This window comes from Arctopsyche grandis, chromosome 1 (assembly GCF_051622035.1).
Source record: "Arctopsyche grandis isolate Sample6627 chromosome 1, ASM5162203v2, whole genome shotgun sequence".
Lineage (NCBI taxonomy): Eukaryota > Metazoa > Arthropoda > Insecta > Trichoptera > Hydropsychidae > Arctopsyche > Arctopsyche grandis.
Genome location: NC_135355.1, coordinates 12,499,170 through 12,514,969, shown reverse-complemented (window position 1 = coordinate 12,514,969; position 15,800 = coordinate 12,499,170). Strand labels below are relative to the sequence as shown.

At 28.9% G+C, this 15,800-nt stretch overlaps 2 protein-coding genes across 4 annotated transcripts; both read right to left on the bottom strand.

The window, feature by feature from the left end:
• Nucleotides 1-169: 169 nt before the first annotated feature.
• On the bottom strand, nt 170-4,404 carry LOC143915785 (beta-1,3-glucan-binding protein-like). 2 transcript variants are annotated; one of them, XM_077436600.1, is made up of 7 exons: nt 4,091-4,404; nt 3,867-4,021; nt 3,639-3,802; nt 2,148-2,399; nt 1,924-2,078; nt 731-829; nt 170-654 (listed from the first exon to the last, which is right to left on the bottom strand). In XM_077436600.1, the coding sequence occupies exons 1-7, from the start codon at nt 4,301-4,303 to the stop codon at nt 541-543; spliced, it is 1,152 nt and encodes a 383-aa protein (XP_077292726.1). In that variant the 5' UTR covers nt 4,304-4,404; the 3' UTR covers nt 170-540. The 2 variants fall into 2 exon arrangements, with proteins under 2 accessions (XP_077292726.1, XP_077292734.1); XM_077436608.1 differs by having other exon boundaries at nt 2,148-2,354; nt 4,091-4,397.
• Nucleotides 4,405-5,421: 1,017 nt separating this feature from the next.
• Dbct (Dihydrolipoamide branched chain transacylase E2) lies at nt 5,422-12,692 on the bottom strand. 2 transcript variants are annotated; one of them, XM_077436581.1, is made up of 9 exons: nt 12,398-12,692; nt 11,178-11,359; nt 10,872-11,107; nt 10,320-10,411; nt 9,188-9,427; nt 8,842-9,108; nt 7,655-7,783; nt 7,459-7,530; nt 5,422-7,378 (listed from the first exon to the last, which is right to left on the bottom strand). In XM_077436581.1, the coding sequence occupies exons 1-9, from the start codon at nt 12,473-12,475 to the stop codon at nt 7,214-7,216; spliced, it is 1,461 nt and encodes a 486-aa protein (XP_077292707.1). In that variant the 5' UTR covers nt 12,476-12,692; the 3' UTR covers nt 5,422-7,213. The 2 variants fall into 2 exon arrangements, with proteins under 2 accessions (XP_077292707.1, XP_077292714.1); XM_077436588.1 differs by having other exon boundaries at nt 10,884-11,107; nt 12,398-12,654.
• Nucleotides 12,693-15,800: the final 3,108 nt, after the last annotated feature.

The following is a 15,800-nucleotide window of genomic DNA, read 5'->3' as shown; positions in this document are numbered from 1 at the left end:
CTAAATCAATGGACATCTAATTCTCGCTTTAATGAAGAAAAAAGTGCAACATGTTTAGGTTGATAGTGGTAGAGTCGGTAAATTTTGAAGCGATATCAAAACCCTGGTGATAACGCATATAAAACAATAACGTTTGGGAATATAAATAAGATCAAATTAAATAACACATAATTTCAATAACACCTAGTACTTTATTATAATATGTATGTGTAATATATGTATTATGACGTTAGAAACTATGTTACAGAATTGTATCTCCAATCTGATATATACTACATATATTGATGATCAGCATGATATGTTTCATTGTGTAATGCGATTTTGATAGCGATTAAATATAAAGAAATACTATAATTACAATACTTGATATAATAATTTGTTTTATTAAAAATTTTATAACACAATGGAAATTAGATAATTTGTTGATTTCATGGCGATTACATATTGTAGCTTTACATTATGTACTTATTTATAGACAGGATCTTTTGCATTCATACATATATAGGTATACTGAGATGCTAAATTTTATAAACATTCTCTTCATAGGGCCCAGACTTTAACATAATTCACGCGAAGTGATGCAGGACTACTTTTTTGTTCCAAATTCCATGTATCTAGCCATTTATCACGTTCTGCATAAAAGTCTCTCATTGCCTGTATTGAAAAGTAAAATTTCTTTTAAAATTACATTTTAACATTGGTTTTACATATATCAAGTTTTCCTTATTACCGTAGGTGATTTATTAGACCAAGGCTTAGGGTGAGGATTGGTAGCATCATCTGGGAAAAAGTTTATACCACCAATGGCCAGGTTGATAATCAAATAAAACTAAAAATATAAAAAATTCTAATAATCCATTACTATGACAGATGTGCATATATTTTGACAAGAGTAAACTGCCATTTCCGGTTGACGGACGCTTACCAAGTTTTATAAATAACTTGGTATTACACTTAAACTTCTAGATATGAAATTTCAGTTCAATAAACCAAAAGCTTCAGTTCAATAAACCAAGATGCTTACCAAATTATAAATAACTTGGTATTAAGTTTAAACTTCTACATATAGATATGAAATTTCAGTTCAATGTACCAAAAGGTTTCTGAGAAAAACATAAAAAACCTCGATTCTCTAGAGTAAAAGTACTACTTCCGGCTTAGGAAAAGATATTGTGGTCTAAAATTTATAATTTCTATTACCGATTTAATTAGCCGTTTGGGAGATAATTGAATTCAAAAACTTAAATAAAAGAGGACACCTATAAGGGGAGGTAACATTTCTGGTCAACTTAAAAATTTACGTTGATCGATATCGATAAAAATTTCAGTAACAGATACTATGTTTCAGTTCAATAGGAACTGTGGTGTTCAAAAAATACACAAACATACGCAAAGACACACAAACAGTTTTTCTAGATCAGCGCTTCCCAATATTTTTGTACCCTAGAGCACATTCTAAAAATCGGTATTACGGCGAGCACCACCTATTTTTTTCAAAACAAATTTATAGTTGTAGATAGGTAATAAATACAGATGAAAATAAAATTAAAATAAAAAAGTTCTGTCGCGGTCGAATAGTGGTGACGCACACAAATCAGTCGGTAATTGGATTATTAGTCACATTGCGATCTCCCAAAAGACAATTTTTGCCATGAAAATCGCGAATACGGAATATTTGGCACTCGAGTTCTCGTTACTATAATGGACTTTTCGGCTGCTAGTTGTTCCGTTATAGAGATTTTAGTGACTTTTGGTCGAGCGCTTTGTGACCAATAATCATCGAACCGACCGATCGATCGAGTTCGAATTTTCACAAAACTTCAGCTATTGTTACTACGTACATATTTAGATAAGGTAATTTATGTCCTTATTATTTTTATTTATTATAATTATTCACTATTTGAGATCAGTAACATGAAATACCTCTTCATCGAATGGTGCCATCTTTGTTCCGAATCTCCATGGATTTTCAACATTTGGTGCTATGGTTTCAAAATTACCAAGTTTCCAAAATCCTCCTGATTTTGGTGGTGTCACTTTGCCAATTTCCTCACCATCAATGGAAAACTTTAAGTAATCTGTAACGAAGTCCTTACATATTAGATATGGTAATATGTAAATATTTTTCTAATTTAACAAAAGGATACCTGGAGTCCAATCTAGTTGATATTTCTTAAACGCTGTATCATATCCACCTGGAAAATGTTGTTTGAAATGCGATTTTTCCCATCCATCAAGATTAGCATATGGGCCGAAATGTAAAGTAGAACTCATTTGTTCTGTTCCAATATTTACTCCATCTAATGTAAGTTTTTTATTTCCCCGTGATTCTGCGATATCAATTTCTCCAGAAGCTGGCCATGAACCGTAAGCATTATCAACTGGCATTAACCACAATGCTGAAAATTCATGACATCTTATTATTTATTGTAAGTAAGCAATTTACAAGTTTATTATAGATTAAACGATTACATTACATATTATTAGTTGCAATAATTTCAAGAATAGTATTCTGCTCTTCAATGCAAAAATATGAAATATAATTTTTCATACATATGTAAATATGTATACCATTGCTGGCCATGGAAATTTTCTCGTTTTTATCGCACAGCCTCACGTGTGTGCGAGTAGGATACAAGGGGACAAGATGACATCATACCGAGTCCCCTTGTATCCTGGCCTCGCACACGTAAGTGAGGCTGTGCGATAAAAAAAGGAGATTTCCACGACACGCCACTGGTACATACATATGTACATACATTATATTTCTAATCTCTAAATATAATAATAAAATCAAATTTAATGATTTTGTATGTACATACATAATCGTTTCCATTCAAAGACATATTATTATGTCATTGAATCGAAACGAATTATTTGATAAATATCTCTATAAATTAAAAAAAAATATTACTTTAATTTATTTCTTTTAGTTTCATGTACATACATACTATATATAAAAACCGACTGTCGATAAATATATTTGTATATTTGTATGTGACGGACGATCAACCATCAACCAGTATGGGGAACCAATTTTTAAAATTTTTCTTTTCATATTTTTCATTTTTTTAATTTTTATCATTTTTTTCAGTTTTTTTCATATTTTTCTTTTTTTTTCATATTTTAAATTTTTTTTTCATATTTTTCATTTTTCGGGCTGGGGGCGTTGGGGGCGCTAAGGGCGAAGGCCCCGGGGTGCCAGAGGCATCGGGGACGCTGGGGGCGCCGGAGGCGTCGGCGGCGCTGGGGCGAAGGCCCCGGGGTGCCGGAGGCATCGGGGGCGCTGGAGGCAAAGGCGTCGGGGCGTTGGCGATGCACAAAACATAATTCGTAATCACTTCGTAATTTCTAATTCGATGTCATTCGTGCATCAATTTCTTTTCGGAACCAGTCGTTTCAATATCCTTAACTTTATTTTTATTCGTGTTTCAATTCCTTTTCGAAACCAACGGGCACAACACTAGTACATATATTATAATAATAATAATAATAATATAATAATAATAATAATAATAATAATAATAATATATTATTATAATATTATAATGTTCAACACATATAATATTCTCGTAGTCGAATTTCTGTTTCGTTTGGGCTGGAATAAAGATAAATGTAAATCAGTGTATTTTACATACCTGGCCAAAGCCAATCTCCTGCTGGCATTTTAGCTGAAAATTCTACTTTTCCATATTTAAACCTGAATGAGTCGATTGTTCGCAATCGAGCGCTCTTGATAGGATTCAATATATTATTGGGAGTGCCGACACGTTCACAACCGTAATATGAAGGATTTGTACACCTAAATAGATTTATTGATTTCAATTTTGGATTTGTTAGTAACTTATAATTTTATATAAACTAACCTATCGGCCGGAGCTCCACCTTCTATATTCAAGGTACCGGATGATAAGAACTCTTCACCAAACTGATCTGCCAATAGTGAAGGTTTGATGACGAGATGTCCACTTTGTACATAGCTGTTCGTTCTGTTATTATTGTACCATTGAAATTCCCAATTCTATTGAAAATAATATGCGATAATAGATTTGTAATTTACATTTAAATTAATTTGATTGAGATTTCTTACACCTCCTCCAGAGAGAGTATTTTCGTGTTGCCATTTTCTTACGTCAAATGAATCAAAAGACTCCTCAAATATGAGGTTTCCTGAACATATTTTATTTGTTGGTGCATAAGTCCCACTCACAGTAGTTACAGTAGGATCACATTTTGGCTTAGTATCAGAATTTTGAGCTAAAGTTAATGATGGTATTAAGAAAAATAGCGAAACTATTTTCATTTTAAATGTAAAGCTACTCGCTGGAGAATAAAATGATTTCAATGTGTTTTGAGAGATAAACACTACCTAGCGATACCACAGGTCATGAGTAACTGAGCGTCAAGTTTTTTCTTATACAATTCAAATTGTTGATAGTCACGAATTAACCAGTTTTTATATGGTAGAATGATATTTAATATTTGTATCTTACTGCATATTGTACTGCTTTAATTTATTTATTCTTAACAATATATGAACATACACACACACACACACACACACAAACACACATTTATATATATATATATATATATATATATATATATATATATATATATATATATATATATATATATAAATATATAGATTTTAATTTTTACATTTATTAAAAGTATGTTTTTTACTTTATTTTATTAGAGTTTCTTATAAACAAGGTGTAAATACGAAAATATGGTTTTAGTGATATTTTCAATAATAATGAGTTTAAGTTTATAATTAGTTTAATTAATCACAATATCGCCATTATCTCGGCTTTTTTAAAAGCTTGCATATGTTTCTCTCCATATACATATGTATGTATGATGATCAGAAAAAATGAGCACAAAATATTATTTACATATATTAATATTTTGAAATATGTAATTGAATATTTTTATAATAATACGAATAGCAGAGTACGAATTACTATTAAAAAAATTAAGATCTTCGAAGTTGGAAAAGACATGATATTCTTGTAATTTATAAACAGGATTATTTGTGTATTATTCTGTATTAAATTCCAACGCATTTTATAATGTACCTTATACATATTTGTTCATGACGAATTTGGTGTAAAATTTTTAAATTATTAATATGCTGTGCATAAATTATAGTTATAAGTAATATGCTGTCACAAAAGAGCTACACTGTTTTATAAAGGTTCCTTATGTACATACATATGTACTTATGTACATAGTTACAACACTCACTATTCACTGCCTCAACCTGATAGCGAATCACGTTGACGTTTTTTCAACGTACCATTTTAATTGTATTACTGATTTTTAATTTTAAAATTTGTTTATTTGTTTTTTCTTAATTTTTTTACAATTTTTATTGATCATATTTAAATTTTTTTTTATTAATGTATTTTTTATTTTCACGTGAATTATTTTTTTGTTTGAATGTTTGGCCACAGTGTTGTTTTGGTCAACTGCAAAGACACGTGGCAAAAAAATCTTTTAAAATAAAATAAACGCGACTTCACCATTGAAGATATCATGAAATTTTTACGTAAAATATTAATATTGTCTTAAAACTTCACAAAAGAAATTAACAAGTACAAGTACTCTTTTCATTAATAAATGAATGTTTTTTGAAATTTATTCTCTCATTGTTTTTCAATATCAATCTAGTTAAAATAATTATTCCACGATTATATACGAAAGAATGTATAGGTATAATGGAAGAAATCACTTACTGAACTTATAGTTGAATAGTATTTATTGAGTTTTTAATAACTTTTTTTTCTAAGTAATACATTCAGAAAAATTATTGCTTATGGATTAGATAGATAATAAAAAGCTAAAGAAGATATTACAAAAAAAGCGTTTTACAGGTTGTCGGGACAATTAAATTCCCTGTATTCAGGTAATTATTGTTAAAAAACTACAGCAAAGTATTTGAGAATATTTTTTGAACCTCGCAGCACTAAAGCATACGTATATTTGGGAAAAGTAAAAGAAAATGTTTTTTGATGAAGGTACAGATTGCTATAAAACTGGTGTGGACCCAAAAATAAATATGAAGTTTTAATTGGATGTTATCGATAAAACCACCTTATTGTAAAGAAGTTCAAAAAAACGATAAATAAATGAAAATGAATTCTTTAATCAATATTCTTTTCTAAAACATTTTTTTACTAAACAAATAGAAAATGACCAAACAAAGTGGATAAAAATACCATTCAATGATAAATGAATAAATTTTTTCTTCATTGTCGAGGTAGAACAAAAAAAAAAAAATGGCTTATTTAAATTTTGTAGCTATTCATTCGCATTGCCTGTGTACAATGCAAATAAAATAATGTAATAAAAGGAAACAAAAAGATTACAACAAATAAAAAAGGTTCATTAAAATATATTTGATTTAAAGCATGTGTCATTTTATTTGTAACATGTGAAAATATCTTCCCGCTGTATTTGTGTTTTCTAATTCTGGCCACATAGACGATATGTTCATTAAAATGGTATAAACAGTACAATGTGAGGATTGTTAAAATTAGTATAGAACTCGAATCGATTCGAACTGAAAGAGTTAAAAATATATTATTCATTATTATCTACTGATAATTTAGCATAGGTCACGAACTTATGTACATATCTATGTAAGTGTCTTCATATTGGAAATTTTAATGATATCATGTGCAATCCAATATTTTCTTAAAATTTTACGATAACGTTGGTTACTACACTACATATGTGTCAACTAGATACGCCAATATTATTAATAACGCGAGTAAAGCCGATTTTTTCTTCCTTATACGTTTATTTATTAAATTGATTTTTGTGTGTATGAAATTTATACACATACACTATGAATGTATGTACTTATTTTTTATTTATACCTATTTCATGACCAATAATTCGATAAATTAGGTTACTTGTCAATTTTAGTGATTTTTACTTAGTTTTCCAGATCCAGAACGAATACCAAACCCATACCAAAGTAATTATTATGGCCAGAAGGGTTTTAACTTTTCCATATTCATAAAAGTCAAATTACAAAAAATATCTAATATGTAGCAATAGAAAAGTTTAAAACTTTGTGGGAAGCTTTATAAATGGCAATAGGTAGAGTTCAAATTCAGGTTTTATTTAACGACTTAATAATAATAGAAAAAAATGCATGGTTTTATAATTGGAGTATATAAATAATATTCTAATAGAAATATCATAATTCGAGCATTAGATGACTCGGGTTTTCTATGTAAAATTTCCATTTGTTTGAAAATTTCGCCATCGTAACACCGTCAACGACTCTGTGATCGGCTGACCAGCTCACACAGACTATATGTGCTTTGACCACATTTCCATCTTTATCAAAACGAGGTAAGATCTAAAAAATAAATATGAGAAATTAGCACAATTACTAATATACAGATATAAATAAAAATGTACAGTATTTTATATACATACCTGAATTTTACCGAGCGCACCGATTGATACTTGCGGTGATAATATAACTGGTTTTGTATAAGTTCCACCAATCTAAACCCATACCATAAAAATTTTGGTCAATACACATACTTATATTGTTTTCACCTCACCATGGCGTATTTTAAAAATTCTATTTATCAGATTTTAAATGAATAGGAATTATTTTTATACTAACCACGCCTATGTTAGAAAGTGAGAATGTTCCTCCAGTTAGATCATTTGGTTTTAATGCTCCTTCTTGTCCATCTCTTTGAAGTCTATTTAAATCATTGCCTATTTCTAATATGCTTTTCTGTTGAACGTTCTATAAAATAATAAAAATGTAAATTACTTAACAAAAACGAAAAAAAACTTTGTTTGGTTTCTATATACACACATATGTATGTATATGAATGTATTGTTAATATATTCCCACATAATTTTATTAATTGGAATTTTTTCCCCAGTTAATTATTAAATTAAATGTTTATAATACCCGTACATACATATGTATAGGTTATGTATATGGTTACCATATCATTGTTTTTTTATGAATTTGAAATTTATTAATGAAAAATTAACAAAAGGCATTTTAATTTTAATTTATTATATGGTTTTATTTAACTTCACTACTTTTGTATGCAGACAAGGATTCATGCAATCATTTTGTAATCCATATTCACTGAGCCAATTCTCTAGAAATTTTTCCAAGACAATATAAAGTTTTATCAAAATTTGAGAAAATTCCTCCCAAATAACACATGTACAAGTATTTGAATTGTTAGTGAGAGTTGATAGAAGCTATTAATATGTTGCAAAACGGCATCTGTTTACTTGGTTACTATACCGATTAATCAATGTTTAGTGCTTGAATATATCGTGTTTTCCAATAGTTGAGAGAAGAAAAATAGACTAGAGCCTCTTATGGGGGTTATAATGAGACAGTGTACTACATTTTTATGTCGGGAAAACAAACAAATATTCATTTTTATATTGTAGTAGATTTCAGATAAAAATATAAATTAAAATTAGCGTGACGATACAAAAATATAGTATCAAAGATATCGACCGCAGTCCAGCCCTGTCGTCTCACATTGCGCCTTTTGGTGGGGGAGGGTCGTGAGGTGGAACTTGAAATATGAATTCAACCTCTATATTTAGAGTCCAGATTAAAGGTCAAACGTCAATCTGTTCTTTTGGAGTGAGACGCAAATTGGTTTAAAAACGGAAATCTCTTTGTTCGAGATCGATCTTTTCATTTCGCACACATCTTTACAATATACCCGTCTGAATATTTTGATCGATTGAAATTGATTGGGGGGAGTTGTGGGATATTTTCGTTACATAATTGAAGGGTTACGCGCTGAAGAGATCAGTACTAACTTTGATATTGGGTACGACTAGACCACCAGGAGTGTCCATCGCCACGCCGATGTTGTGAGCGGCCTTGTACGTGATATTTTCGCAATTTTCATCAACGCTACTGTTCAAAATTGGAAAATTGTTCAAGGCCAGTGAAGCGGCCTTTATGAAGAAAGGCATAAAGGTCAAATTGACTCCCGCTTCCGCTGCGGCCTTTTTGGTCTCGCTTCGTATAATCACTAAGGGTGTTACATCTATTTCGTCGCTGTATACAAAGTGCGGAATTTTCTGGAATTTATACAAAGAAAAAGGTCAACAGTCACTGTAGATATATTCAATGTTAAGAATATGATTTACGTTCAATTACCAATGAAGTTGACATCGTTTTAACCATAATTTTCGTATACCCAGTGATTGGCAATGTTTTATCTTGTCCTATTGATTTCAAATGTGGTGTTTGCGCGACATATAGAGTGTTTCGCTTTTCGGCTTTTTTCATTTTGTTTACATCGTTGGAGTCCTCTGATGATATATTCAAAAATTTTAATACATCTTCTTTGAGTACTCTACCTCCTCTCCCTGTTGAGTTCACGGTACTCAAATCTATCTGTAATAATAAGAAAAAAAAACATCACAAAATATATAAATAGTATTTTTACTTTAAGATAAGGTTTTAAGGTCTAAATCAGCGATGCAAAAACTGACAGGTGGGTCAATTATCTATTTCCTAACTGTTTGCACGAAAGTGTTAAATAATAATGATATTCAGATAGAGCCAGATTTAGATGAAGAAAAACTCTAGGCTATTTCACTCGTGAGGGTCCTCCAAGCTGTGGGTAAACAATAATTCTGGATTTTTTTGTGGAGGGGGAGAACTTATTTTAGAATTTTGAAAATACAATATTCCGCCTTTTTGAAATTTTAAATAACTACTATAAAAAGGCATGCTCCGCAGACAATTTCTTTTTAATTGTTTGCAATATTCATAATTTTTTTTTAAAGAAATTTCGTCTTTTTATAAAATATTATAATTTATTTATTTATTTAATTTATTATTTTAAAATAATAACAACAATAAAATGACCAGTGTGACCTGACAGGTTGCCCCAAAGCGTCATAATATAATTTTGATAACCATTCTAAAATCATATATATATATATATATATATATATATATATATATATATATATATATATATATATATATATATATATATATATATATATATTTCAATGTGGAATATATAGCTAGTATAGATTCGTTATTAAATTTTGACATAGATATTTTTCATATTCAATGAAACATTTGGTGTTGAAGCACATATGTACATCATTTTGGGCCGCAACACATATGTATGTACATATGTACATATGCATACATAAAATGTAGATATCATTTAGGGCCGTGGGCTATGTATCACTGGTCTAAATGTTAATGATTCTCATTACTTATGTCTAGATTCTCAGAATGTTTTTGGTGATTTGAATTACATATTTACCTTATTTTGCATGGCTATACGTCTGACAGCTGGAGTTGCAAGAACTTTTGACCTTTTGGAAACATCATTTTCCTCTTCAACAGTGTTTGAATCTACATATAATACAATGTGAAAATATTATAAAACTAAAATGAAAGTTACACTTATTTAAATTTAATTGTATATTGTTCTATTTTGACTATTGGAAATTAGTGAAAAAGCTAGATAGTTTCAAATATTAGGTTATTTCAAATGTTTTATTATGTTTAAAATTGATTTCCTAATTTAAGAAAAAGATTTTATGGATGTCGAAATGGTGGATATAATCACGTTAACCATTCGTAGCCCATATTCGAAAAAAGAAGGGATAAAGAAGGTGAAGAAGATATGTATGTAGTTTAATATATTTTTTTTATCAGAATAATCTACCTAAATGAAAAATGTCTATTTATAATTTTAAATTGTTACATTCGAAATCTGTGTCTAAATGAAGATAATAGAAATGAAGCAAACAATTTAAATGTTTTCATTTAAATTGATAGTTTGTTACGAGCTGTAGTCATGTCTCAATACCAGGTTTCCGACTTTGGTTGTCGTTTTTTTTCTCTTTGGTGTCAGTTTGTAGTGATTCTTCATCTTCGACGTCAATATCGACCAAAGGTTCGCCGACGAAAGCCACTCCATCGATTTTGTGGTAAAGTTTGGTAATTTTACCGTCATATCTACTGGTAATCGTGGCAGAGGCTTTGTCGCTCTGAACTTCACATATATTATCGAATTGTTCTACTTTATCCCCGACTTTGACGAACCTGATAACATTTTCGATTTAAAAAAAAAGAAACTACATGTAAGAAAATTATAGAATTTGAATCAACTCACCACTCTTTGACACTGACTTCTCGTATACCCTCGCCGATGTCGGAAAGGTAAAAAGGTATAATTTTATCCAAAGGCAGTGATGTTTGAAAAGATCTGCTGGGGTTGAATGCGCTTAATCTCGAAGATTTTACATTACGTTTAAATAAATACTGGTTAAAACAGCGACACTGATTTTCATTTTTCTACAACGAAAAAATTTTTTTTTATTGTAAATAGTTAAATATAATAAAATAATTATTAATTAATATTATTTGAATGATGATATGAATTTTTTAATACTCTATGTATCAAATCGTGGCATACAGTGATGGTCTATTTTTCAACCTCGTAAAACTTATACATACATATGTATGTATGTATAGTAGATTTATGAAATGCACTCTTATGCATTTAATATCAGTTCATTTATTAATTTAGTCGCTTTTTAACGACTTATTTGTAAGCTTAGTTGTGTTAGAATATTATTTTTTTATCAAGTGCTATTTTGTTATAATCTTATTTTTTTATAATGTGAATGTCAAAAACAAATCAAGACTGTCATAAATAAATTCGCTTTACACGTTACAGTGATAAGATAACGACGAACGTATTATTTAAACAGCAATATACAAAATCGAAATTAATGGAAGTCGTCATGCAAAATACGCGTATAGTACGAGTAGTTAAGTCATGACGATGATAACATTGATACCTCGAAGCAATTAATTGCGACATACATAATACTAGGGAGCTACTTTGCTGTTCTTCTGGCAATGCAATTCAAATATATGTATTATTTATTCATAGAATACTCATTTTGACAAGCAATTGCATTTGATTAGTATGGCCTTTACCATAAATGCCTATTGTTGTGCGTTGACCTTTTGCTCTTATTTCCTTCGATAAAATGCTACGTATTACGTACTGAATTTTCTGTTGGTATAGTTTTGCTATGAGTATTGAAAAGTTTAACAGTTTTTAAAATTTGACTTCTTATTTTAACATTAAAATTATGTATTTTAAATGAAGAGCTTGGCTCGACATGTGGTACATTCGTGGCGTAACACCTGTTGTTATGTCATTAGTAAATATTCGACATTTGGCATGATAAATTTGACCGAATGAATTTATGACTATGCCTTTTTTTCAATTAATATTTTCGATCAAAATAATTACCATTCATTGTAAAACTTTTACATTATGATAGTGTGCGGCGTAATAATTATTTATTTGATACTTACTATGGTAGATGATTTCAAGTAGATATATCTAGTGGTTACATTTGCCTTCAATCTTCCGTTTCTTAGCAGTGTTGCCATGTTGTTTGTAATCAGTATGAAATTGTCGTATAATGATTCTGAGATAAAAGTTGCACTTTTTACTGCACTTTCGACTACTATGATTCCGAAATTATTTGTTAAAACTAACAACTATACTGTGAGCTCTTGCCATGTTTTCGGCTTTGCGTATGTTTGACGTATACGTTGGAATTGATAACAGCGATAAGTCGTTCTAAACTAGAGGTTGTCAAACTGTAATATATTAATGAAATATTTTGACTAAAAAAAGACATTGGATGGTATAGCTGATAGGATAAAATGAAAATCGTAATGATTTTAATTCTTGTATTCAATGAATATTGTATATATGAAACAAATCATAATAATAATAACATTAATAATAATAATGGATAATATTTGTTAGACAATTGTAACAGTAAAAATCACAGTAAATGTTTTTTTTTTATAAATTTATGTTACATGCATATTATAATTTATAAAATAATAATTAAAGTTTTAGATAAGTATAAAAATGAAATGTTTAGCAATAAAATGTAATAAAATAATGACCGTCAAATAATTGTGTATTATACATATGTATGTAATTACGCGTAAGTTAAATTTTGTATTTGGAACTACATTATAAAAATGATTAATTATAATAATTGTAACATTTATCACAGCAATCATCCTCAACATAAGAATTATGCGTTGGGTAAAATAAGAAATAAATTTATTTTAATTAAAAATAGGTTTTATATGTAAATCTGAGGATTGCGAAACACTAATTCATAAGTCTAAATTCATTTTATATTACTTTTTCGTTTTAATTATTATCTATTGTGGAGTTGCTTGAGAGTTCAGGTACAACTCGTTTTGTATTTTGTCGAGGGAAGTTTAAGAACGTTAAAAAAATAATATTAATAATTTTATTCGCAATATATAGTGTAATATTAATTTATATATAAATATATTATAAAAAAAATTGGAATATAAAAATTGGCTGACATGATGCTCTCCCGTTTGTATCAAAATAATTTACAATTATTTTAACGACGTTAGCTTTAAGTTAATGTTACAATAAAATTAATAAGGCGTTTAGGGTTTTTGTTTTGCAAATGCTTTTTTAAATATATTTTAATAATCTTCAATATACATATATATATAATGCTTTTTTAGTAATTTTATATTTAAAGATTAGCATTTAGATTTTATTATTCTTGACTTAAACTGGGTGAAATTAATAAAAAAAAAAATTTATAAACTGAAAGATCTATCATTATACATATGTATGTATTTTGTGTATACAATTGAATTAATCAAAAATAAAAATGGGTTGTTTTTCGATATAAGACATAATTTCTAATAGAGATTGATTTACTACTCACACCACACTATTACTTTTATTAAACACAGCAGATTTTTCTTTTAGAAGTAGACATTTTCACTTTGACGCCCAGATATGTATTTTTTTTTTATGTATACGCATTATTCTTTTCCACTTAATTTAACAAAACGCAGTTCTTCGCTCGAATATTTAACACGTGTATTTTATTTATTCATTTGGCGTCTGGGCTTAGGCGCCGTTAAAACATAAATCGTCCATAGCGTTTTCTACGTTATAATTAATATTTGATGTGATTAATAGTCGACGACACTGAAACGTAGCAAAAATTTCGTGACTTAATAATAAGTACGATAAAAATAAAATATAAATAAAAAAATTATCGAACTACTACCACATCGACGGTGGGTGACCCTATACAATTATTACGATTTTTTTTATTCTATCAGTAACGTACGTTTCAGATACACTGAATTGTTTGCATACAATTCAGAGTACAGACAGGCAATGCAAAGTCAATGCTACATTTCACGTTCCAAATAAGACACCGATACATCAATGCACATTCTATTTGGGTATTAAAAATTTAAGAAATGTCACAACATCGAAAAAGTTTCCGTTAACCATCTACATACATACATACACATTTATTTCACATATGCACACACAAACACACACACACACACACACACACATATATATTTCGAAGACGATGGTCACTATAATAGTTATATTTTAAATATTCCGATGAAATATCATAAGACAGGTTGATCTGAAATATTAAATAGGTATATATGTACATAGATACATAGATAGTAAGGTATATAATTTTTGTACGACTCGAGCATACACACATATGCATATACATATACAATTAAAATACATATGTATGTATATGTATGTATGTATGTACGTGCATAGAGTTTGATTGAAAAGGACTGACGCGGTCGTGTGAGCGCGTAGCTCATAATGTTGAATCAGAATCAACCTTTCTCAATCTAGCTCTACTTATAGTAAGCATTGAACTTGGAACACGTTTATGGTATGCACTTATGATCTAATAATGTTTACATTCGCTTAGAAAACATGTACATATATAAAAAAAGAATGTCTTTCAAAAGCCTTAAACGATATTATAATGATTGAGCTGAGGAACAATAATTACTTTCGTCCTCATGTTTATTTTACTGTGCAAAATACATATTTTAAATACACATTTTTTTAATAATTATGAAATATTAATTAACATTATTCTTATCGTTTTAGAACCAAAGTTTAATTTTGTAATAATATTCATATTACATATAAACGTTGCAGTCAGAAATATTAATCTTAAACTGTTTGCGATTTGACAATGCACTAACTAGCAGCTCGTCGGTGATCAAAAGCTAATTTCATAGTATGTCTGTTTGTGGTGCAACTTTATAAATATATGCATATATGTAAAGACAATAATATCCGTTTTTTTAATTACGATTCAAAATATTACAACATACCCTTAACCCGTTTATACTCTTTATTTTATTTATTCAAAAATTTTGGTTTATTAGTGCAAAAATAATGCTGTGTTTCGAAATATTAATAATTAGTAGCGTTCATATTAAATAATTTATCCATTATGGTGATGGATAATTATGAAATTATGCATCGAATAATGGGATCTTAATTTCATCATCGTTTCCAAGCCGTTATATTTTCGGCCGCAAATGGATGTTGAAACTGCCATCATTTGTGTGCAATCACATTGTCTTTTGCCTAATATTACATAGAAAATAATAAAAAATTAAATTATCATATACGTTCATTCATACATAAAGTTTTTATAAGTATAAATATATTTTAAGCAATAATATTAGGACAAAAAGCATGAAAGACATACATACATACTTATAAACAAATAAGCTGTAAAGTGTTCAAAATATGACATTGATCACAAATTCTACGGTGCTTTATTTATACAAAAATAAAGAAAATACGCAATATATCAATTGAAAAGCGTACGCAGATTTTCAATACAGA